The sequence below is a fragment of the Sorex fumeus genome, unplaced genomic scaffold (genome assembly GCF_029834395.1).
Source record: "Sorex fumeus unplaced genomic scaffold, SorFum_2.1 ptg000024l, whole genome shotgun sequence".
Lineage (NCBI taxonomy): Eukaryota > Metazoa > Chordata > Mammalia > Eulipotyphla > Soricidae > Sorex > Sorex fumeus.
The window spans coordinates 17,410,588-17,436,003 of record NW_026606081.1 but is presented as its reverse complement, the minus strand read 5'-3'; the positions used below and the strand labels follow the sequence as shown (position 1 = coordinate 17,436,003).

General features: G+C 51.4%; 1 protein-coding gene across 1 annotated transcript; it reads left to right on the top strand.

Moving 5' to 3' along the window:
• Positions 1 to 557: 557 nt before the first annotated feature.
• Positions 558 to 21,574, top strand: TET2 (tet methylcytosine dioxygenase 2). Its single transcript, XM_056114117.1, has 9 exons — positions 558 to 699; positions 3,438 to 3,531; positions 4,177 to 4,385; positions 10,741 to 10,891; positions 12,612 to 12,701; positions 16,946 to 17,083; positions 18,100 to 18,454; positions 20,124 to 21,500; positions 21,551 to 21,574. Exons 1-8 carry the CDS (start codon positions 686 to 688, stop codon positions 21,107 to 21,109), a joined length of 2,037 nt encoding a protein of 678 aa, XP_055970092.1. The 5' UTR covers positions 558 to 685; the 3' UTR covers positions 21,110 to 21,500; positions 21,551 to 21,574.
• The last annotated feature ends 3,842 nt before the right edge of the window (positions 21,575 to 25,416 follow it).

Genomic DNA, 25,416 nt, shown 5'->3' with positions numbered 1-25,416 from the left:
CGCCCGCTTCTGTCCTCCAGGGCTGTCCGAAGAACTCCGACGCGTCCAGCCTGCCGGCCCCGGCTCACACGCAGCCCAAGTTCGCGCTGCAGAACCCGGCCGGGGGCCCTCCGCACGCCCCACCCCTCAAGGACTTGCAGAAGCTCGCCGCACTGCGGTGGCATCTCCTGCAGAAGCAAGAGCAGCAGCAGAGCCGGCAGTCCCAAATCGAACCGCGACCCATTAAGGTGGAGCCCGGAACCAAGACCCAGGCCTGCAGGTGCCCCATGTCGGCGCAGCCAGAAAACAAAATGTACAAGAAGTCCCCACAGCCAGAGGCAGCCCCCGCGGGCGGAGACGGCGCACAGCCCAGGAGCATCCTGGAGACCATGGAGCAGCGCCTCAAGCAGTTTCAGGCCAAGTCCCCGTTTGACCCTAAGACACTGGCGCTGAAGTCCCAGAAGCCAATCAAAGTGGAAGCACCAGGACCGCTCTTGGCCTTACCCAGACAGAGCGCCGCGCCCGACTGTGACGGCCACACCCCAGCTCTCGAGCATCCCGCTGCTCCTTCAGCCGAAAGAACACCCACCAAGCGAACAGCTGGCCCTGTTCTTAATACTTTCCTAGAGTCACCTTCCAAATTGCTAGACACGCCTATAAAAAATTTATTGGATACACCCATCAAGACGCAGTATGATTTCCCGTCATGCAGATGCGTAGGTAAGTGTCAGCATCTCTCCCTAACACACAGCCTGTATGGCATGTTTCTCATGGAACTTGAAATCTGCAGCCAGGAAAAAAAAAGATGGAAGCTTACATTGTTTTGTCTTTAAATTACAGATGCTTGAGCTGTGCAGGAGAGAATTTCACTTACATTCAGTGTTTTTCTTTTTTTAGAAAATTAAAAAAAATTTTGTGCATGCACATTTTCTTCCCAATAGCCAAAGCTTTCAAAATATAGATGTCTTTGAATAACTGAAAGCCATTTCATGAAGAGATAGGCAGGAAGACATCTGCAAACTTACAAGATGCAAACTTACGTAGATGCTGTCAGGATTGTTTTACATTCGACTGAATCGATAGCAAATTTTATAGTTGATTTCTTGATAAGAGTGGGGGAGAGGGTGATTTTCAGCATTGGTGAGTTGGGGGATTTCGACACAGATTCTACAGACTTGGAAAGCTGCCCTTTCTCCTATTGATGAAGTGTTGAGGCAAATCAGAATCATCTTGATTCTACTCTCTCTTACGTTCCTCTCACTGATAGGGAAGAGGATGTCTTCTTTGCTGATCACACATCTTTGGGGTGGCCCAGCAGTGCCCAGGTTTGCTGGTGGCGCTGGCTAGAGCAGGGCTGGCTTCACTTAGGTGTAGGAGAAGCATACTGGACCCTGCAGCTCATGGCCCGCCCACCGGTTACTTCAGATGCCCGCCCCTTCCTGACCCCACCCCTCCCTCTGCGCCCCTCCTCTTCTCATCCTGAACCTTTCCCTCTCTGCCACCTTTGAGTTTCACCTGCCCAGTCTCTGAGGTTTTTCTCAAAGAAGTTGTTTCAAGACCAGTGCTTCTAGTCTAACCTGGGCAATTAACCACAGGAGAAATGGAAAGTCTCGTCAATAAACAAACCAGGCCCCTGGGGCGACTTTCACTCCCCAGGAGACCTGGTCCCTGCTCCCTTGCAGGCAGGCAGGCGGCAAGCCAGCTTCAAGATTGGTTTTCAGTTGAAATACATTGCATTTTAATTGCTATCGCATAATCTAACTCCCTGTTTTAGTTCTACTTCCGTGTTTAAAATCCATTATTATCTGAAATGTAACACAATTCTACCCAGCCAGCATGCACATGTCCATCTCGGGCACATTTTATTTTTTATTTATTTTTTATTAGTGAAACACCATGAGGTACAGTTGTAGACTTACAAACTTCCGTGCTTGGGTTTCAGTTTATACAATGATCGAGTACCCATCCCTCCACCAGTGCCCATTCACCACCAGTGTTCCTAGTAGCCCTCCCACCCCCACACCCCATCATCCCCCCACCCCACCCCGTCTCTGGCAGGGCATTCCCTTTTGCTCACTTTTTCCTTCAGGGTCTTGTAGTTTTCGGGCACAATTCAACAGATGAGCCAGTTCGTCCTTTTACTCATTAAAAAAAAAAAATGCTTGAGTCAGACCGAGGGCCCTTCCTGTGAGTTGGGGGATGAGCTTTGTGGATGTAGCCTTTCTATTTAGTATAATTGAGGTCTAAAATAATAATCTTCTATTATCTCAACAGAGCAAATTATTGAAAAAGATGAAGGTCCTTTTTATACCCATCTAGGAGCAGGTCCTAATGTGGCAGCTATTAGAGAAATCATGGAAGAAAGGTAATTAACGCAAAGGCGCAGGGCAGCTTACGTTGATCCTTTTGTATATGTCCAACTCTCTCCAGTTCTCCCCGACAAAGCAGAAACGTTTGTAAACTGAGGAATGATTAGCGGGCTTAGTGCTTCAGGCTTGCCAACACTCCGCACGGTGCAGTTCACCAGAATCACAGTATCTGACAGGACTAATGGTCTCGGGCTGGCACAGACTGCCCGCTGAGCAGCAGACGCCAACCCCGGCAGGAGCAGGAGCCAGGCAGGCTGCCCCCGAGTGAAGAGCACTGCAGCGAGCGAGGGCCCTGGCATGGTCAGGGGCGGCCCCGCCAAGGCAGCTGGCCCCTGAGGCCCATTTGGAGGTGTGGCCAGTTCTCACTGTCCGTTCCGTCTGTGCTTCCCTACCTGGGCCTGCCCGGTGGGCTGGGCCAAGGACACGAGCAAGGCAGCAGTGCCCTCTGGGGGAGCTCAGTGTTCTGGTGGTGGCTGGCTGGGCTGGTGTCCTGAGGGGCGGGCAGCGTGCCCATATCCAGGTGACCCTCTCCGCCTCGGCCCGCAGAAAGGGCGAATCTCCCTCAGTGCCTCTTTCTTCGTAGTTGGTGCCTTGGTTTTAAGGAAAAGTAGAATCTATTTTTAGAAATATACTGTGTTTTCAAAGTTGCCTGATTCTAGTGCTTTGCCAGCACAATGTAAAAGATGCTTTGATAGTTTTAAACTAAATTCAGTGATGTTCCCTCAGTTTCAAAAACTCATTTAGTTAAGGCCAAATATCAACTCCTATGTCTCCTAGAGACCTGAATTTTACAAAACTTAGAAATGTTTCGTACTTTACAAAATTACGTATAAACTTAGCTTTCCCTCTATTTTTACCCAACATACAATCCAAAGTAGTTCATTCCAATTTCTAGTATATTTTAATATTAAAGAAATAAGGTTTAAAGATCAGTGCAGTTTGCTTGGCTTATACCTGCTTTTAAAAAGAAAAGCATCCATTTCCCTGGATGTGGTCATAGGATAAGTTTAGCTTAAATTTAAGTTCAGTATTTTAATTGTTGGATTTGCTTGCTAATTGTATGTGTGTGTTTCTGTGGATTTCTTTAAGGTTTGGCCAGAAGGGTAAAGCTATTAGGATCGAAAAAGTCGTCTATACTGGTAAAGAAGGCAAAAGCTCGCAGGGGTGTCCAGTGGCTAAATGGGTGAGTGTGACTTGCAGGCTGCAGCCTTGGGCCCGAGGCATCCCAGTCTAGCCAGACAACCACCTTTCTGCTTCCCTGGGCCCAAGAGAGGGATGCATGGGCTTGCTGTGCCTTAGGAAGAAGCAAATGAGTTATTTTGGTGGTGGTGATGGTGATGGTTTAGGTGCAGGTGAAATTTTTATTGTGTAGAAAGTACAAAGAATTGGGGCTAGAGCGATAGCACAGCGGGAAGGGCATTTGCCTTGCACAAGACCGACCTGGGTTCGATACCCAGCATCCCAGAGGGTCCCCTGACCACTGCCAGGTGTAATTCCTGAGTACATGAGCCAGGGGTAACTCCTGTGCATTGCCAGGTGTGACCCAAAAAGAAAAAAAAAGTATAAAGAATTTCCTCTCCCAGAGCCCTTTGTGTAAAGCTGGCAGTTAGGGTGGTGGGCACAAGGACCCTGTCAGGTACTGTAAACCCCCGACTCTCAGTCGAGGGGGAAGTGGAGGGAAAAGAGGCCAGCACGTGACGTGAGTCTCCTTCCAATTCAGTAGCCACTGGCCCTAGGGACCCCCCCAGTCCCCGCCCAGGCTAGAGGCAGGTGTGGGCACCCCCGGGCAGCAGCCATGTGGGCCGGGCTGACCTCTTACCCCGCGCAGGTGATCCGCAGAAGCTCCAGCGAGGAGCAGCTGCTGTGCCTGGTGCGGGAGCGAGCCGGCCACTCGTGCGACGCGGCAGTGATCGTCGTGCTCATCCTGGTGTGGGAAGGCATCCCGCGGGCGCTGGCTGACCGCCTGTACACGGAGCTCACCGAGTCGCTGGCCCAGCACGGTGCTCACACCAACCGCCGCTGTGCACTCAACGAGGAGTAAGTGCCTTGGGGTGGGGGTGGGGAGGGAGGGAGGGAGGGAGGGAGGGTACCCGCAGAGGGACCTCACTGCCTCAGCCACGGCTGTCACCAAGCCACTCTGCTGAGAGACTTGGGGATCCTTGGGTCAGGGACCTTGATGTGGCCAAGTGGCCAGACCCACAGGGCAAGCCGGGGGTCCCGGGGGGTTCCTGGGCAGTGAAGCTTGGCGTTGGCAGGAGAGGCAGCTTGCCAGGTGCTCTGAGGCTGCCATGTAGCACATAGGCTGTGCGATCTCCTCGCCCATGTTCACACATTAGGGCTCCCAGGAACTGCGCTGGTTCTTCTCAGTTTTGCCTCGATTCTCAGTGTACTCACTCTTGCTACTAAGAAAGGGTCTAACTCGACCTTTGTCTTGTCCCCTCTCTCAGCCTCCCTCCCCCCCACTGAGCTATGGGCGTCCTCCGCTGTTTGTTTTTTGGGGTTTGATGCTGGGGACTGGCCCTGTGGTTCTGGGCCCAGCGCGTGCCCTCAGCCCCAACCCCTGGGTTCCTTTAATCCTCTTGCTGACCTGCCTTCCTGTGCATGGTTTCTTCATTCTGTTTGCATCAGTTCTCCCAGCCAAGGGAAAGACAAACCCACTGTCAGTGTCTATGCAGGAAAATTGCTTTTTCTGTGTGAAGTGTGACTTGGCTTCCCTGGCAGTCGGGGCCTCGAGTGTCACACTGCCATTAGTCCTCTATCAGTGGCACATTAGGAGGTGGAAATCGCCTGCTCAGGCTTCCTGTGCTCTGCTGCTCTTCGCAATTCTGCTGTTTCCCACCAAAGAACAAGGAAGTCGGCTTGAAGATGAATATGGGGCCACAGAGGTACAGCAGGAACAGGAACAGGTACAGTAGGAATAGGTACAGGTACAGCAAGTACAGGAACAGGTACAGCAGGTACAGGGACAGGTACAGCGGGAGCAGGTACAGAAGAAAGAGGTAAGGTACAGTAGGAACAGGTACAGGTATAGTAATCCTACTGTAGCAGTATCTCATTCATCCTACAGGTACAATAGGATGAATGAGATACTACAGGTACAATAGGATGAATGAGATACTGGTACCGTAGGAATAGATACTGGTATGGTAGGATGAGATACAGGCACGGTAGGTAGGGCGCTTGTAAGTAGCCAGCGCGACTGCATCTGCAGCATGGTACACAGTCCCCAGAGCCCCCGCCTGCCCCCCACACCACCACCATAAGCATCGGTAATGAGAAAGTGAAATTTGAGCACTTGAGCTTGGCCTTGTGGACGGCACTTGAGTTGAGTTTAGTCACGCTGCCTTGTTTACTGTGACAGTGTTTTATGCATTTTAAAGTTCCATGCAAATTTTACCTGCTTTATAATCTCTTCTACATAACCAATGCAGATTCTGTGTCTTTTTTTGCAAGAAAAGTGGGGTGCCACAATTATGAAAAGCTTTATAAACGATATTAACTCATCTTGGGCCTGAAAAATCAGGAGCAGGGACTGCAGAGGTAGACAGGGGTAGGTGCTTGGTGCCTGCCTCACGCGTGGCTGACTGGGTTCTGCCCTGGCATCCCATAAGGTCCCCAGACACCGCTGGGAGAGATAGTAGAGCACAGAGTCATGAGCAACCCCTGAGCCTCGCTGGGCGTGGCCCAAAAACCAGAACCAAACCGAAAACACAACAACCCAAGGTGAAGAGATTCTATATTGGCATTTCCCAAAAATAACTTTACTTGAACGACTGTCATTGCCTTAAATGGGATGTGAGGGAGGGAGAGAGAGAGAGACAGAGACAGAGACAGACGGAGAGAGATTCCGTGTTAAGGACTGTCCTCAGGTGCCTGTTCTTGCATTTGAATGCCATGAGCAGTGGTAGTGCAGAATCGGAAATTCTCACCAGTGGCCTAATACAGAAAGGTTTGCTTCCGTTGGTAGGACATTTTAAATGCCAGTCAGTATTGTTTTGTCTGGAATTTCAAAATGACGAATTATTGCCTAGATCCTGATTAAGCTTTGGGAAGTTGTGGATAATTTCTGAACACCAAACCAGATAGAAAATAGATTGCTGAAGTATTCAGTGGCTAGGGACCTTCATTCAGCATTGGCTGTTTTTCTTTCCCCCCGTACTGCACAAACTTTATTAGTGCCTGGCAAACAGCCGGAAGTAGTGCTTTTGTCAAGAACGGAGGCTAATGGCAAGCTGGGACTGCCAAGTCGGCCGTTGAGCAGAGCTGTGTGTGTGCTCCCTCTGCCCACATGTCTCAGCCACCCACCGTGAGTGTGAGAGTGAGTGCAGTAGCTTCACATTTCCTCTCAGCCCAGCCAACGGGTTTTTTTCCCCTCAAGATTTCCATGATGACTAAGTGTGAGCAGTCTGTCTTTGGCACAGTGAAGAGCGGGGGGAGCAGGGCAGTTTTTCTAGGAAGTGCCTCTGCCATTGAGGACACATTCCTCGCCAGCTCTCTCCAGGGGAGCGTGTGCTTTGAGCACGTCAAGGTTCCCACTGCCTGTCCTCGACACCCCCCCGCCCTCCATGCAGGGTGCATGTCCAACACGGCTCTGGACCCCCTGGTTTGTCTCAGGACTCATGGGGCCCTTGAGAGCACGCCCAATTCCCCAACGTCATCCCGTTTTTCTTCTGAATCAAAAGTGAAAAAAGAAATAGTTTGCACTTTGAGTTTGGTTGGCCACAGTTGTTGCCAGCTGGTGAGACTCATTGCTAATCTTTAAAACCAAGATGAAAATGTTTTAGTTGGTCTGGTTATTTATCCCCTAACCTTGAACCAAAATAATTTTTTTTGGCGGGGGTGACATCAGTGATGCTCAGGGGTTACTCCTGGCTCATACACTCAGGTATTACTCCTGGTGGTGCTTGCGGGACCATATGGGATGCTGGGAAAATGCCCTACCCACTGTGCTATTGCTCCAGTCCCTGAGACAAAATTTTATTTTATTTTTTTTGCTTTTTGGGTCACACCTGGCGATGCACAGGGGTTACTCCTGGCTCTGCACTCAGTAATTACCCCAGCGGTGCTCAGGGGACCATATGGGATGCTGGGAATCAAACCCAGGTTGACCGCATGCAAGGCAAATGCCCTACCCACTGTGCTATTTCTCCAGCCCCCCTACCCTGAGCCAATCTTTTTAGCTGAAAGAACAAGTCCCTTTTTGGGGGGGGGGGGGGGGTTACAACCAGTGATACTCAATCGCTGGGAATCAAACCCGGGTGAGTCATGTGCAAGGCAAATGCCCTACTCACTGTGTTATCGCTCCAGCCCTACAAAGTCTTTCATACCAGAAATAATTTTAAGGACTGTCCACCTTGTAAGGTTGTTTTCTGAGACATAATTTACATGTCATAAAATTTACCTTCACAGATGACAATGAAAATAGTTTAGTATATTCAGAGTGGTATAACATTTTCACTGTATTGGAATGGTGTCCTATAATACCTACAACTGGAGAGATACAATTAGCATCTTAATGCTCACTCTCATAGAAAATTATATGTAAAAGCTTCAAAAGGACTTAGATTTCATTGCATGTATTTATAAAGAATAGTATTTGTAGGGTCTACAGAGATAGCACGGCAGGTAGGGCACTTGTCTTGCACACGGCTGACCAGGGTTCAATCCCCCGCTCCCCAGATGGTCTCCTAAGCCTACCAGGAGTGACCCCTTAACTCTGAGCCAGGAAAAGACCCTGTGCATCACTGGGTGGGGCCTCTCAATCCAGTGATTTGTATTCATGCAGATCAACACACTCTGACCACTTGTGCTGCCAACTGGATAGTGGATGCTTGGCTAGTTTCACTTCAGGCCAACAGTGTACCACAACCTGATGTCCTCCAGGTTGTGCGCACACACACACACACACACACCTTGAACTGGGGTTAGTCATGGCCTCTCTGTTGGAATTTTTAGATGAATCCCCACAATGCTTCCAAAGCTGCTGCATACTTTTTCATTCCTATAGCACAGCGGTAGAATGTTTGCCTTGCACGCAGCTGGCTCGGCTGAGCCAGGTTCGATTCCTCTGCCTCTCTCGGAGAGCTCGGTATCTCACCCACACGGCAAAGCCTGGCAAGCTACCCATGACAAATTTGATAGGCCAAACACAGTAACAACAAATCTCACAATGGAGACATCACTGGGCCTGCTTGCTTGAACAAATCGATGAACAACAGGAGGACAGTGCTACAGACAGTGCTACTCCTAAATATTTAGAGGTTCTGGGCTGCAGCGATAGCACAGCAGTAGGGCATTTGCCTTGCATGTGGCCGTCCTGGCCGACCAGAGTTCAATTCCTCCGCCCCTCTCGAATTGTCCGACAAGCTACCAAGAGTATCTCACCCACACGGCAAAGCCTGGCAAGCTACCCATGATGTATTCGATATGCCAAACACAGTAACAACAAAGTCTCACAATGGAGACGTTACTGTGCCTGCTCAAGCAAATCAGTGAACAACGGGAGGACAGTGACAGTGACAGTGGTTTCCACATAGTAAACTGGCCCTCTTGTAGATCCTGTTCATCGTGGTGGATATGAAGTCTCTGATTTGCATTTCCCCACAGACTAATAGGACCGGGCCCAATATTGCTTGCTGTCACCCCTCAAGTTGTTTGGAGAGGCCTACTGAACTCTTTACTAGTCACTTTGAAATTATGAGCATTTTTTTTTCCCGTGGTAAGGTTCAACTACATGTTATTGATAATAATGATGCTAGAATTTTAGCAGATTTAATTTGCAGATATTTCCTCTGAATCTGTAGGTTTTCTTGTTCTTTGTTGTAATTGGTGTCATATTTAAAACGTCATGGCCTCATCCAGGTCACGGAGATTCACACCTGTGATTTCTCCACAGAATGTTACAGCTTTGCCTCTTTTCAGGTTTGTGAGCAGAGTTGTCAGTTCATAAGTGATGTTAGCGACCACCTTCGTGTTTTGGGGGAACTGGCTCTCCCTTTGTCTCTGTATCTATCTGTTGTGAATCTCTCTTGAATGGTCTTGTCACCCTTGTAGAAAACTGACAAAATGAGAGGCTGTGATGTAAGTGTGCAGTGGGAGAGTGCCAACCTCACATTGGACTCGGAGACTCCAAAAAGACTCAATTTTGAAAAATACAGAATTTCAAAAGTTGTTTAAAAAGGTGGAGATCACAGATCTACACTGTAGCACTGCAGCACTGCCCTCCCATTGTTCATTGAGTTGCTCGAGCGGGCCCCAGCAATGTCTCCATTGTGAGACTTGTTACTGTGTTTGGCATATCGAATACGTCACAGGGAGCTTGCCGAGCTTGCCAGGCTTTTTCATGTGGGTGAGATACTCTCGGTAGCTTGCCGGGCTCTTCGAGAGAGGTGAAGGAATTGAACCTGGGCCTGCCGGGTCGGCCGAGTGCAAGGCAAACACAGATCTACACAATTTTAGAAAATATAAATGAAACAACAAAGTTCTTTACATAGTAAAAAGAGGACAGAGAGATACAACATGGGGAGGGCGGCTGCCTTGCATGTGGCCAGCTGGGGTCCAGCCCTGGTTCTACATATGAGCTCCTGAGCCCACCAGAAGTGATGCCTGAGTGCAGAGCCAGGAGTTAGGGCTGAGCAGAATCAGGTGTGACCCCCAAACCAAATAAACAGAATGAAAAAAGCTGAAAGGCCACAAAACAAGTATGGCCCCAAACTAGAAAACACCCAAATGCCTGTGAGTGATAGACTAGCCAGTCTGCGCGTGCTCAGACTGTCACTTGCTGGAACAGACATGAGTGGAGTGTATGTGGCCATCTATCTGGACGGATCGGGCAAAGGTGCTAAACCCGGAGGCCGGTGTGTACTTCTCTGTGTAATGGCAAACATGGAATGCTGTGCATGTTTGCGTGTGGAGTTTCATCTATTTTTATACTGTTTAACTTTAAGGCAAAATTTAGAGCAAAAGTGCTAGTGTAAATTACATAATATATACTACATATGGTTTAGTTCCTATAGGAACTGGGCCTGCTAAATTTTGTGTGTGTGTGTGTGTGTGTGTGTGTGTGTGTGTATGCACATGTATATCAGTGTGTGTGTTATGTATCTGTATGCACGTGTGTATATACATCGAGGGGATATGGGAATAGGCCAGACTAGCGTTCCGGGGCCCCAGGGGGGCTGTGGGAGGCGGCTTCGGGGCAGCCTTGAGTGACTCTGCCCTTGGCCTAGTTTTCTTGATGAGCACTTGGGGCTGGTCACTGGAAGAGACACAAACCCAGACGCGTGTGTGGGGATGGCGCTGTGCCTGCCTGTCGGGACTCACTTTGTGGCTCCCAGGGCCCTGCTAGCCTGGTTGCTGCTGGCGAGACCCTGAGCCCGGCCTCGGTTCGCAGGAGAACGTGTGCCTGCCAAGGGCTGGACCCCGGGACCTGCGGCGCCTCCTTCTCCTTCGGCTGCTCCTGGAGCATGTACTACAATGGATGTAAGTTTGCCAGAAGCAAGATCCCAAGAAAATTTAAGCTGCTTGGGGATGACCCAAAAGAGGTTTGTTCACTTCCTGACGTATAATCTCTCTATTTCTCACGGAGGATCGATGAGCGCAGATGAAATGGCTAGAAAGAACGAACTCCATTAAGTTCTCACTGCCAGACATCAGAGTCTTGACAGCAGTAGAGACTTTCTGCCACCTTGGGAGAATTCGCTAGTGCCAGTCGTGGGTACCATGAGGTGAAGTTTGAGCCATGGTCTTGGCTGTAGCATTTGGGTTGGATTCATTTATCAACACATTTAGATCCTAATGGGAAAGTGTATTTAAAAGAAATTAAATTGATTTCTCATTGAAGCCACTGGGTTTTATCTTCTAGAATATACATTTCTCAAAAATACTACTTTCAGATTGATAAGCAATTCAATTTTCAGGTGATCAATCCAATTCGTGGTGTGATAATAGAATAATTAAAGATATCAATATATTTCATTTTTAGATAGAGCCAGTTTTTTGTGCTTATGCATACCTTTAGCCTTTATATTTTAAATGCAGTGTAAGGGTATGATTCTATTATGGCTATTGACATGTTCCTCTCAGCAAAACTTGACTATAAAGAGTAAATAAGGGGCTGGAGCGATAACATAGCGGGTAGGGTATTCGCCTTGCACATGGGCAACCCGGGTTCGATTCCCATATGGTCCCCTGAGCACCGCCAGGAGGAATTTCTGAGTGCAAAGCCAGGAGTGACCCATGAGCTTTGCCGGGTGTGACCCAAAAAGCTTAAAAAAAAAAGTAAATAAAATAGAACTTGCACTGTAACCACCAGTTGGATTCTCGAGAAGGACAGCTTTCCTGCTCCTGTTTTCTTTATCATTCAAAGTTCATGCAAAACTAGCCCTGAGTAAGGGGCTGTCAAGGCCCATGCAGATACCCACAGCCCAAGCAAACTCAGGGGTCTTGCCTAAGAGTTTTAGAGAAGCTCGCTGTGAAATCAGAGCGTCTGAGTCTCATGGCCCTACGTGTCTGTGTCTGGGGTTACCCCAGCATTTCTCCGTTCCCTAAGAATCAGCCTCCTGCAGAAATGTCCCGTACTAGTGACGGGAGTCTTTGGGGGTTTTGTTCTGCATTGTTTTCCAGTACTAGTGGTGGGACTCCAGCCAGTGCCCAGACAAGGCCTGGCTTTTCCATGACTTACATGCACCTCGGATTCCAGTCTATCAGTATCAGTATTTTAGAAATTCTGTTTTTATGCTTTAAGAAACTGAAATTAGTCTCCCCTTGGCTGTTCTCCCTAGATGAGTAGAGATGGAGAGCAGAGTGGGAACGGAGGGTCTGACACTTCACCCCCCCCCCGGCCCCCTCCCTTGGGCTTCTGTCAGTTAAACGTGAGGTACCTGCATGCAGACTCAAGAATTAAATGGAGGGGCTGAAGCAATAGCAAAGCGGGTAGGGCATTTGCCTTGCACACTGACCCACGTTCAATTCCCAGCATCCCATATGGTCCCCCGAGCACCGCCAGGAGTAATTCCTGAGTGCAGAGCCAGGAGTAACCCCTGAGCATCACCGGGCATAACCCAAAAGGCAAAAAAAAAAAAAAGAATTCAATGGAGTTGGTGATGTTCCTGTACTTGGCATGGGTTTTTCAAGGTTTAGTTATTATGCTAAAGCACCCCAGAGTGACTGGGGTCCAAGGTGGCAATTGTCACACTGAAGCCTCTCATCTCGAGAAGGGAATGCCTTCAGGATTTAATCTGTACAATGCTTCGTCTTACACAGGAGGAGAGGCTGGAGTCTAACTTACAGAATCTGTCCACACTCTTGGCACCCATTTATAAGAAACTTGCACCTGACGCCTATAATAACCAGGTAAGTAGAATTATTCCTGATAAGCAAACAATAGTGTTAGAGCTCTACATGCTTCCAAGTTGATTTTTGAAAATATTTGTAGCTTTTTATATTTCTTTACCAGTAACAATGAAGGGTCTCGTTCTCCTAACTCTGAAAGAGCCTTGAATATGGCACTTTTTAAAAAAAATCTCAGGGCCAGGAAGGACGAAGGAGACGTTACTGGGGCCTGCTCAAGGCAATCGACGAATTTCTATTTCTTATTGCCAAAGCCTGTTAAGTGTGTGCTATAATACACACATTTGATAAGTACAAGTTTTAGTCTATTAATTTGTCTAATAATATTAGGTGTTTTAAAATTACACATCATAACTTACAAAACTTCTTAATGAGATTGTTTCAGGCATGTCACTTTGTGTATATGGTGTCTTGGAGTGTTCCTAATAGGGTCTCTCTTCACTGAGACCCTCTGGTCCGATCTTGGTGCCCGTCATCCTCAACTCGGGCAGTTCTGATCAATAGTTTCTTTTGCCTTCAGGTACCCCAGTGACTCTTCTCTTGTTCCTCTGAACTCAGCCTGTTCTCTAGTGCTGTTCATTTCTTTTCAGATGATTTCCCACTTTCTGCTGTTTCCTAACGGTTTCTTCTTCCTCATCTTGAATCTCTTTGGTTATTTGCTTAGCTTCTGTTATTGACATGTTTAATGTCACCGACCGTCTTTTACATATCTGTCATTTTGCTTCGACTCTCATGCCTTCCTGTTCTTTGCTCGCTGCCTGTATTGTCGTTTCTTTGAACTCCTGAACAGCCTCATTATGGTGTCGCTAAAGACACCATCTGAGGGTTTCCTAGTGTTCACGTCTTGGGTGGTCTTGGTTGGTCTTGGTTTTGCTCATTGAGCTCGGTGGGTTTCTTGTTTTCCCCCTTGATTTTCTAGTTCTTGTTTTTCTGGGGGTGGGTTTCTGTCCTTAACTCCTGGGAAAGTGTGGAGGGATTAGCTAGAGGTTGCTCTGTCTTACCCGCCTGTCCTCACTGAATGACAGGAAGAGTAACTGAGCAGCAAGATTGGGGGCTGCTGGGACCCTCGGAAGGGAGGCTCTTACTGCCTCCTTCCTCTTGGGACAGGCCCAGACAAGCCTCACCTAGAGGGGGAAGCAGCAAGCAAAGGTCACCGGGTGTGACCTAATTCTAGCTACGAACGTATCAAAAATATTTATAATGTCTAGCATCCTGTTCAGCATGACGAAGCACACAAAGAAAATGTGACCCCAAATGGGGGGTGGGGGTAGCAGCCACAGACCAGCTTAGATGTGAGCTGTGACAAGGACATGCAGCCATGGGCATTAGTAGAGCTGCTGTCCCCACATGGCCTGACAGAGGCCACAGAGTGTGTGCCTTGGGCTGGGGAGGGTGGAGCGGGGGGCACTCTTGCATGCAGTTGGCTCAGTTCCATAGCAGGGGCAGCTAAGCTGGGGGCCTGAGAGCCCAGGGCCTTCCGGAGCTGGAAAGCATCTCATGGACACACACCAGGGAGTCCGAGGTGAGGCCGGAAGTGGCTCCAAGGCCCTGGGACAACATGGGCAAGTCCTGTGTGGCTAGGGAGAGGGGGCAGAAGTCAGGGAAGGTGGAGGCTGTCCCTCACAAGCCTCACTAGATCGGGCACACGAGATCACGTCCTATCAGTCACTACAGAGAGGGACAGCAGCCCCCAACTCTGCAGCTACTGAGGGTTCCACGTTGGATTAGAAATCCACAGGGCTTAGGCCTGGGTGGGGGATGGGGGGCTCTTGCACACAGCTGGCCCAGTTCCATTCCCAGCATCACATTTGGTTCCCCCCAGCACTTCCAGGAATGAGCCCCCAAGCGCCACCAATATGGTACAAAATGAAAAGCAAATAGGCATAAAGATAAGGGCATTGAAAACTCACTGTTGGTCAGGTTTTAGTTTGGTTTGGTTTGGTTTTAGGGCCATACCCAGCAACACTCAGGGGTGACTCTTGGCAGTGCTCGTGGGACCACATGGGATGCCAGGGATTGAACTCTGGTCAGCCGCATGCAAGGCAAACACCCGACCCGCTGCACTATCACCCCAGTCCCAGATCTCAGTTTCCACAGGATATAACACTTTTCTACTACTTAGCCCTAGTGCATCTATAGCATTCAACAGAATCAACAGTATTTCCATCTAAAGGATTTGCCAAGATTGATTCTATTTATTTAAAATCCACAAGTTATTTCTTATTAGAGAAACTAAAGTATGTACTAGAAATTGAGCAACAAATTGATAAGTAATCTTAATTTCTAAGGAGAAATTAAGAATGTGTTGAACGGATTGGATTAAAGGCATGGCATTGCAACGTGTGGGGCGCGGCAGTCAGGCCTGACCCAGAGACACTTCTGCTGCACTGAGCGCCCGACGTTAGCTGCATAGCAAGGCTCAGAGCAAAGAGGTGCTACTTCTTCCCGAAGGAACCAGGCGAGAGCAATGAAAGCCTGGAACACCTTAGCCCCAAGATCAGGAGTAGGCACAGATACTCTTACCACTTAGTTTTTCAACCTGACTAGAAGTGTTAGTGCAGTTGGCAAGAAAAAGCAGGCACTGGATATGGCTGGTTGTGGCCTCCAAACAAAAGCACATAATGAAAGAGAAAAATTAATCAGAGAACAAATGACTTTAGGATGGGTTTGGGGTGTGTGTGTGTGTTGCATTTTGGTCACACCCAGCGAGGCACAGGGGTTACTCCTGGCTCTGCACTCAGGAATTCCTCCTGGCAGTGCTTGGGGGACCATATGGATTGCTGGGAATCAGGTTGGCACGTGCAAGGCAAATGCCCTTCCCGCTGTGCTATTGCTCCAGCCCCTAAGATGTATTCTTTAAATAAGTGTAGCTGGCTGCACATAGGGATGGAGTACATGCTTTGCAGGGAGACCCCTGGTTAGTCCTCCGTAGTGCAGGGTTCTCCTGACCCTTGTGAACAGTGGCATGTGCTTTGCACCCCCCCCACCCCAAGTGGTGTTTTAAAGAAAATTGTAAGGTGATTTTAAATGTAGCCGGAAGTGCAAAGAATATGAATTTTTCTAAATGAAGTAGAATTTGAAGACCCATACTGGCTGATACAAGATTTACTGAAAATCTACATTTAGTAGCGGTCAATAGAGTTTGGTATTGGCTCAAACCAAACAGCCCTAGGACAGAGCCAGCATGTATGGTCCAGCACAGGACTAAAAGGCAGTTGTGAGGTTGTTTTGAATGCATACATTTTATTTTATAAAGTTGTTCACAATAGTTCATCGCAGATAATATTCAAACACCAATCCTACCACCGTGTACCACCACCATAAGAGGAAAGTGTGTTAAGATTGTTGTATTTCATCCTGGAACTCTTTAAGCCCTTTTATGAGAGAATAGAAGCATGTTAAACCCAAACAAATGTGTGCTACTTTTGGTACATCAGTGGGCTGGAGTAGAAGAGGTTGTGCACTCCAGGGTGTTCTGTGTCACTCTCTTCTGGGAGCTTTGGTTTATAGACTCTGGATCTTGGCTGTTAATGAGATTATGTGGCACCAGGGGGCAGTTTGTGGGTGTGACTACCAAGCTACTGGAAAACTAAGGAGCCTAGGGGGAGGAGGCCCAGTCCTGTTCCAAGTGAGGTTGGAGATCTCAGTCACGGGTCCCGCATACCTGGGTTTTTCTGCAGGTTCCCTTATTGGTGAGGCTCATCCAAGCTTTTGGAGAGTGGCCTTGAGCATGGCAGTGGTTGGGTTCTACTTGGGGTGGGGAGGAAGACTCAACCTGCCCCCCTCTGAGTTGCTCTTCTGAAGAGAGCCTGGCATAGGATCGGGAAGGTCTGTAGGAGTGAGGTTTCTATCCAGCAGCATCTGAACATTTGGACAACCCTACAGGCGAATGGATGTTGCCTCTTTATGAGATTGGGTCCCCCTGGGCACTGTGCTCAGCTGTGCGCAAGACAAGTGCTTTATCTACTTTTCAGTTTCTCTGGCCCCTGAACATTGCCTGTTAACCTCACACCACATATGAAAGTCACAGAACACTGTTGAAGGTACAGACAAATCTGCAGCACTGGAAGCAGATGAGTTGTCCCTGAGCACAGAGGGGAGTTAAGTCCTGTGAAGGAATGTGACCATGTGGCCAGGTGGTAGACGTGTGCTGGTGTCGTGGGCCGGTCCTCAGGAACCAGGTTCTCTGAGGCTCCCTGGACCCTTCTGTCTGTGTTCTTACTCTCTCACACACTTTGTTGTTTCAGATTGAGCATGAGAACCGAGCCCTGGAGTGCCGGCTGGGTCTGAAGGAAGGCCGTCCGTTCTCGGGGGTCACTGCATGCCTGGACTTTTGTGCCCATGCCCACAGAGACCTACACAACATGCAAAATGGCAGCACGCTGGTGAGTGGCAGAGCCTGGATGATCTGGGGCATTCTCAGCACTCGAGTCAGTCTAGACAACTGGTAGACCCTGATAAGTCACAAGCAGAGACGAGCCACGGCACTCACCCCCTCACAGAGCAGAAGCAAAATCTCTCCTCGAAAGTCCAGGAAGGCTCGGGGAATGAAGGAGCCCCGTTCACTTCCAACTCACCGAGACAAAGTCCCGAAGCCTGGGGAGAGGCAGGTCCTAGGTGGGCAGCTGCACCCAGAGCGGGGACAGGGCAAGTCCAGCAGAAGGACACACACACTGAAGGACACACACACTGGGCATCCCGAGGAGAAAAGATCTGGAGGCGCCAGCTGGGTTCCGTGTGCTGGAAAGTGCCACCATGTGGTGCTTAGAGATGCGGGGTTGATGCGCTGGCCTTGCGGGACAGCCTTCCCGCCCCTTGCTGTCCACCTGCTATGGGAGGAGTGACCATGTCCCATGCCCCTTTTGTGTCGAGCACTCGGGTGTGTTGGCACTAGCCAGCCAGTCACCTAGATCAACAGGGTTGTGGCTACAAGAACAGAAAGGACCTTCAGTGATGGAAGCGGCAGATGTAGCTTTTCCTTCCCTCTTGGCGCCCGTCTGTTAACCTCAGAAAAGAGATGAGAAGCGAAACAGACCAGAGAAGGAGGGCAAAGGAAGGTAGACACAGCCTGGGCCAGACCACCATGCTGTTTGACATAGCTGGATTTCACTGTGCTCTGGAAATGCCAGACACTTGGTGATGGGCTGCTGCTGGGCTGCGTGTACAGAAGGCGTCACAGTTCTTCATGTAGGAAAGTTTGAGATGAGGCAGATGAACTTTTCCAGAACCCGAGCAGGTCGGGAGGAAGTGGAGGCTTTCCTGTGCCCTGTTCCCTGCGTGGGCATCCTGTGGGGGGAGCGAGGAGAGGTGGGTCCTCTGCCGCCCCCCCCCCCCCCCATCCACCAGCCAGACCCATCCCCTCTGCACGCACACTCAGGCTGCGGGCGCCCTCTCCCCCCAGGTGTGCACACTGACCAGAGAGGACAACCGGGGCGTCGGGGGCAAGCCGGGTGACGAGCAGCTGCACGTGCTGCCTCTGTACAAGATCTCAGATGTGGATGAGTTCGGGAGTGCCACGGCCCAGGAGGAGAAGCAGCGCAGCGGGGCCATCGAGGTGCTGAGCTCCTTCCGGCGCAAGGTCCGGCGGCTGGCCGAGCCCGTGAAGACGTGCCGCCAGAGGAAGCTGGAGGCCAGGAGAGCTGCGGCCGAGAAGCTGTCGGCCCTGGAGAACAGCTCAAGAGCCAGTGACAAGGACAAGGCGGCCGCTGCCCGGGCCAAGCCGAGCGATAGTGCCGCCCAGGCGAAGCAGCTGGCAGGTGAGCAGGGGGAGGGTCTCGGATGTAGAATCCCGCCCTAGGCCTGGCAGGAGGGGTCCGCCCTGTGCCCGCTGCCCTGGGATGGCCTTGAGGGAACAGCAACTCGAGGGGCACGCTTGGGCCTTAAGCTGTCACCAAGAGAAGACTCACGATGGGCGATTCAAGGCAAGGTGCTCCAGTCCAGACAGATGCAGGTCTGGGAGCAGACTGGGTGGGCAGCATGGCCGAGGGTGTGCTGCTTCTAGACCCTCCACCTGGGCAGGAGAGAGGAGGAGAGGGGAGGAGAGGGGAGAAGATGGTGTTCTCAGGGCTGGGGGCATGTGTGTCGTATAAAGGGTCACCCAGCTGGCCACACCTGGCCAGCCAGCTGAGCCCTAGTGAAACTAAGCTGGCATTTCCTTCCAGAACCCTTTGCCTTGGGGGTAGGGGGTTGGGCCGACCATGCTGGGGTTAGAACTCAGTGCCTCCCACATGTAAGGGCCGTGCCCCGCCTTGGAGCCCCAGCTCTGCCTTCCCCAGAGCCCCCTTCGGGCAGTGGCTGCACTCAATCCTGGCTGGCTCAAGGTACCATGTGGACATTACATTCAGGGCAGATTCCTACCCACCAGAGCCCCCTCCCTTTGTGTTTTTTTGGGGGGATGGGGGGGTCACACTGGTCTCAGGGGTTATTCCTGGATCCTCACTCAGGAATAACTCCTGGAGGCACTACTCTGGTAACTTTATGGGATGCCAGGGATCGAACCCGGTCAGCCACTTGCAAGGCAAATGCCCTATTTTACTAGCGACGGCTCCGGCCCCTGTCCTTCCTTTAGGTCTATAATGAATACTTAATATTTTTCTTTTTCTTCTTCTTTTTTTTTCTTTTGGTTTTTGAGTCACACCCAGCAATGCACAGGGGTTACTCCTGGCTCTGCACTCAGGAATTACTCCTGGCAGTGCTCAGGGGACCATATGGGATGCTGGGAATCGAACCCAGGTCAGCCACGTGCAAGGCAAACACTCTACCCCCTGTGCTATCGCTCCAGCCCCAAATACCTAAATTTTTAGAATAATATCCTCCTTGGCATTGGAGATGTCATTTGTCTGACCATGAGAAAAGGAAATAAAAAGACTATTTGTCAGTTTCCTCTACCAGTAGCCTGGCTTCTGAAGGTCGCATCACTTGGTCCTGACTCCCTCTGGAGCCCCGTCTGAGCACTCTGGGGGTGCCTGGTCTTTAGGGACCCATTCAGAGACCCACCCTTCCGACACCCACTGGGTCTTTGCTAAAATGAAGGTCAGGAAATGGCACCGCCTTCACAAGAAACCAGGTGGCCTCCCTCTCTAAACACAAACGTTAGTTTCCTCTCTGGAAAGTGCAGCTAATGGGGTTGGCAAAGGGGTGGCGATGTTGCCCAGCCATGCTGGTGCACACAGCACCAAGAATCATCATGATGCAAAACAAAGGGACTATGAGAGGAGGGGGGTGAAGACCACAGGGTGCTGAGTGCGGGGCGTGGGCACGGGGCAGCGGCCCTGGGCGGAGATGCGGTCAGCGCCAGGCTCGGGCTTCCTCTTCTTCCCTCGACAGGGGCGGCGTCCAGTTGCCTTTTCTGTGCCCGTCCTGGTGGTGCCGTCACCGCCGCCTAATAACCAGCCCGTTTGTCCCGCTCTCTCGTCCCGGCCACAGAACTGCTGCGGCTCCCAGGACCCGGCGTGCCGCACCCCGCGCACCCCGCGCAGCCTGAGGTCACCTCCTACTCCAACATGTACCTGCGACGGCCGCCCCCGGCCGGCCCCTACCCGGGCGCACCGCCCGCCTCGGACCCCGGCCACCTCTACCCCGGCGCCAGCCCCACGGCGGGCTCCTACTTGAACACTTCCGGCCCGCTGAGCCCCTACCCCGGGCTCTTGCAGCCCGGCCCCCAGTACCCCGCCTTCCCGTGCAACGGGGGCCTCCCGGGGGACGCCTGCGGGCCCTACGCCGGTGCCTACTCGCCGCCCGCGCCGCCCACCGAGCTCTACGGCTACCCCGGCCAGGACGCGCTGCCCAAGCTGCACCTGCCGCCCTTCCACACGCTGTATCAGGCGCGCCTGGCGGGCGCCCGCGGCTTCCTGGGCTGCCCTGCACCCCCCTTCCCCGCGCCCGCCGACGCGCCCCCGCCGCCCCCGCGCGCGCCGCCCGCGCCGGACGCCAAGGCCGACGACGCGGACGTGTGGTCCGACAGCGAGCAATGCTTTCTGGATGGCGACATCGGCGGCGTGGCCGTGGCGCCCGCACACGGCTCCATCCTCATCGAGTGCGCCAAGCGCGAGCTGCACGCCACCACGCCGCTGCGCGAGCCCAACCGCCAGCGGCCCACGCGCATCTCGCTGGTCTTCTACCAGCACAAGAGCATGAACGAGCCCAAGCACGGGCTGGCGCTGTGGGAGGCGAAGATGGCCGAGAAGGCGCGCGAGAAGGAGGATGAGGCGGCGGGCACCGAGCCGGGCCGCGCACACGGCCGGAGGGCGCGCCGGGAGCCCCCCGACGGCCACGACCCCGCGCCGCCCGCCTACCTCCGCTTCGTGCAGGCTCTGGCCGCGCGCACGCTGGCCGCCACCACCGACTCCACCGTCACCACGGCGCCCTACGCCTTCACGCGCGTCACCGGGCCCTACAGCAGCTACATCTGAGCCGGGGGTCCTCCCGAATGGTGCTAAGAAATCACGGTGTCTTGACAGTCCAGTTCAATGCCTTTCCCCCGTCCCGATGCTGTTCGTGTGGTCGAGGGGGCACGCCCCAGGCCCCCTTCCAACCAAGTGTGCGTCATTACCTGTCCCTGCAGTGTACGTCATCGCTGGGTCCTGCAGTGTTCGTCATTGCCAGGTGATGCAGTGTGCGTCATCACCAGGTGCTGCAGTGTGCGTCATTGCCCGTCCCTGCAGTGTGCGTCGTTGCCCCTCCAGCAGTGTACGTCATTGCAGGTCCTGCAGTGTGCTTCATTGCCCGTTCCTGCAGTGAGCGTCGTTGCCAGGTGCTGCAGTGAGCTTTCATTGCCTGTCCCTGCAGTTGCATCATCGCCACGTGCTGCAGTGTGCGTCATCACCTGTCCCTGCAGTGTGCGTCGTCGCCAGGTGCTGCAGTGTGCGTCATTGCAGGTCCTGCAGTGTGCATCATTGAAGGTCCTGCAGTGTGCGTCATTGCCTGTTCCTGCACACGCCGAGTGCTGCATGCGTGCACGCCTCGGACAGAGATTTCACATGGTGTCTACAAGCACTTTGTCTACCTAAGCTTGGACAACTTGAACAACGCTAAGGTACTGAGACGTTTAAAAAAGAAAGTTTACTTTCCTTTTAGAATGCAGTCAGTTTTTTGTTTTGTTTTGTTTTAAGGAAACAAGGAAAGCTTTTAAAGGATTTTTGCTTTTAGCCATGCATCACGGATGAGCAATGTGACCGTTTTTTTCGCGTGGCAAGTCCGGCATGGGGGCTTGCTGGGTCGAAGGGAGTCATTCGCTCACCAAACATGTTTTTTGGTGCTCATCTCACATGTTATACTGTAAAACAGTTTTATACAATACCGTAGGACATGTTCATTGCTCACATGCAGAGTCTGCGGACAGCCGGTCACACCTGGCCGCGTGGGAAACTGGGTCCCCGCAGCCCCGACCTCGGCTGTCGTCCTATCTGAAGTGCCCAGCCCAGGGGCACGGAGCAGACTGGTGCCTGCAGATGAACAAACAGGGTGCGTTCAAGACTAGGAAAACAGGCAGCTGGTTTGCTATGGTGGTTTTAAATCATTGATTTGTATAAAGAAGTGAAAGAGATGTATAGTAAATAAATTAAATTGTAAACAAACTTTTTTAACGCAACGCTTTAGTATTTTAGTACTGTAAAAAGAATTTAAATATATACATATATATATATGGATTTGAAGCAGAATTCACATCATGATGGTGCTACTTGGCCTGCTACAAATATATCATAATGTGAGCTAAGGGTTCATACAGGTTTGAGTGACGCTCCTACTTGCCATATACCTCAACACTAGTGTGGCAATAGGATTGGGAACCACGCGTGAGCTGCTGGCATTGTGTACCATCATGTTTTTTATCAAGTCTCTCTTTTTTTTTAATTATCAAGAAAGCATACCTTTTTCAATACTTGATTTCTTAGCAAGTATAACTTGAACTTCAACCTTTTTGTTCTAAAAATTCAGGGATATTTCAGCTCCTGTTCTCCTGACGCCAAGATGTCACCTGTGTTCCTGTAAAATTGTTGTAGTTTAACAAATTCTTTTTCAGGGATGTAACCCTTTTAATTTGAATCCCTCTCTCTCTCTTCTACCTGTCCCCTGATTGTTACTAAACTAAAACTAATTTTGCAAGTCTGTTGGCCCATTGTATTGTAAAAAGCAGTTTGAAAGTCTGGGGAAATGTTTGACTAGCAAGCCGGATTGAAATGCAAACAACGCAGGAGCTGTTCCAGAGGGAACCCTGAGCCCTCTTGCTTTCAAGCTCCATAAAGACATTCTAGCCCCAGTGGTCAATATGGGCACAGACCCCTCCCACCCCCCACCCACTGTGCTCGGTGTTCCAGACTCCATCCCCTGTCCAGACTCCATCCCCTGTGGAGTTTCACACAGAGACTTATCAAACAAATTTATCAGAGGAAACCCCCCCCCTTTTTTAAAAAATCAGTCAAATCTATATTAATTGATTGGATCTTTTAACCTGGCTTTTATCTCTTGAAGAAATCTCTCATGGTTTTTGGCTGATTCAGTTTCCAGTGCGTCTGTGCCCAGACCCAGGTTCTGATCCTTGGCTGAGGCTGAGCCTGACTGATTGGTTACCACGTGCCGTGCCGTTGGCTGGTGTGGAGACAGCTACCCCCTATGAATATCTGGTTGCTTTGTCATCTACTGTCACTTGTCAAACTGCTGGCTACCGAGAACAGGACGTGGGGCTGGGGGTGAGGGAGAGACCAGCTGACAGGCTGAGCTTTGTGGCCAGGTCAGTGGTGTCACTGGCTTGAAATGCTAGTGTGTGGTGGCGACTTTACTTGAATGAGTTTTTCATGTGATTGACACACAGTGGCTGGCTCGTGTAGGAAACTGTCGCAGTTTGACACTAAGATAACAAACTCTGCATTTTTTTCCTATGCTTTTTTAAAACTAGCTTCATTTCATTTTTCATGAGATGTTTGGCCTATAAAATCTGATGATGGATATAAATACTGTAAGTATTGTAATGTTATGAATGCAGGTTATTTGAAAGCGTTTATTATTATATATCATTCCTTGATAACGCTATGTGAGTGTTTTTAATAAAATTTATATTTATTTAATGCATCCTAAGTGTGGTCTGGGAGTTTCTCTTTAGCTTGGGGGTAGGGGTGTTGGGTCTTTGGGCCTCATCCTGCGATACTCCAGACTCATTCCTGGTGGCCCTGGGAACATGTGGGGTACAGTGGGTTGTACCTGGGTGGGCTCCTGCAAGGCTTTCCCACTTTACTATTTCTCTAGCCCGAGAGATGCTTTTGTAAAGACACTGTAGGAGGCACTGGAGCAATGGGACAGTGGGGTGAGCACTTGGCAGACCCGGATTCCATCCCTAGTACCCCACATGGTCCTGTGAGTGCTGCAGGGAGTGGCCCCAAGTGAAAAGAAAAGGCGTGAGACCAGGGGGTGATGGCTCAGTGACTGGGGTACAGGCTGGTCCCCGGAGACAGGGAAGTGTTTGCATCTATTTCCAGGCTGCTGTGCCTGTCCCTAGTGGGTGTGTGCGCTCTTTTGTGGAGCTGAGGCAGCGTGCGCACGCACACACACGATTCTCTCCTCAGCAGCAGGGGAGTTGAGGCAGGCACACACACACACAGACACACACAGACACACACACACGATTCTCTCCTCAGCAGCGGGGGAGGCCTCTTGGGGCTCACCCAAACAACCAGCATAGGTAGGGCAGTTTTTGTAACGACGTTAATTAGTCTGGCTGAGGCTGTGATTTGTGACCACAGTGGTTTCATTTTACACATTTTCAAGCCATTAGCAAGACCCAGAGGCCGTGTTTTTTCACAGTTCCATCACGGGGAGGCCAGCCCGGAGGCAGGGCCTGACTGTCAGAGGCCCAGGGGGTCAGGAGAGTGGGCGCCACCCCCCCAGCACTCAGATGCGTCTCCACATGGGGGAGATGGGGGGTGCTGGAAGCTCCCCTGCCAGGACATCCAGCCTCCCTGCCTCCACACGGCATCACCCTTGTCACCTGTCTTCAGCCACACCCCTGCCTCCGGCCCCCACCTCTGTCCCCGCCTGGCTCTGCTGCATCCCTGACCAGAGCTGGGACAGCTGTGGGGCTGCTCCTCACATGTCAGCCAGGGCCTGCACACAGCTGCTCTCCAACCCGCCTCTGGGGGCTTTGTGGGGGTGTGGGGGAATCCCATTCCACAGGGTCTGCTCTCGGGAAACCCCGGAGAGCCACAGCCACCCTCTCGCGGTGGGATCAGGGTGGCCCTGACTGGGGGCAGAAGATGACTCCGTGGTGGAGGAACTGAAGGGAAATCCGGGATGTGGGGGCCAGACCCCAGTGCAGTGGAAAATTCCGCCTTGCCGAGGCTGGGCCTGGCCAGGGTCCGGTCGGTTTCCCCTCAGGCCATACTCCCCAGTCACAGGGAGAGCCAGCCTTCCCGTGCCCCTCGCTCGCCGTGCACCAGAAGGACACGCAGTGGGCAGGCCCATGTCCCTGGCCAGGCCCCTCTCCGGCAGCCTCTTTAAGGGTGGGGGTCCGAGAGAAGTTCGCTCAGTCCCCCAGCATTGCCCCAAGGGCACCCTGAGGCACAGCCAGCCAGGAACCCTGTTTGGTCGCAGCTGGACGCCTTTCACTGCAGCTGTTCATATGGACGGACAGGGCCCAGGGTCACCCCTCCAAGTGACACGTCCAGTGCACACACAGGCTCTGTCCACGACAGGGCAAGAGGCCCCAGATCTGGCCGCCTCCCCAGCC

Excerpts from the sequence above, each read along its gene's own strand:
- TET2 (XM_056114117.1), top strand. Across the intron at positions 4,386-10,740 it reads CGCTGTGCACTCAACGAGGA|GAGAACGTGTGCCTGCCAAG; the intron begins GTAAGTGCCTTG and ends CTCGGTTCGCAG. Across the intron at positions 10,892-12,611 it reads TTGGGGATGACCCAAAAGAG|GAGGAGAGGCTGGAGTCTAA; the intron begins GTTTGTTCACTT and ends CGTCTTACACAG.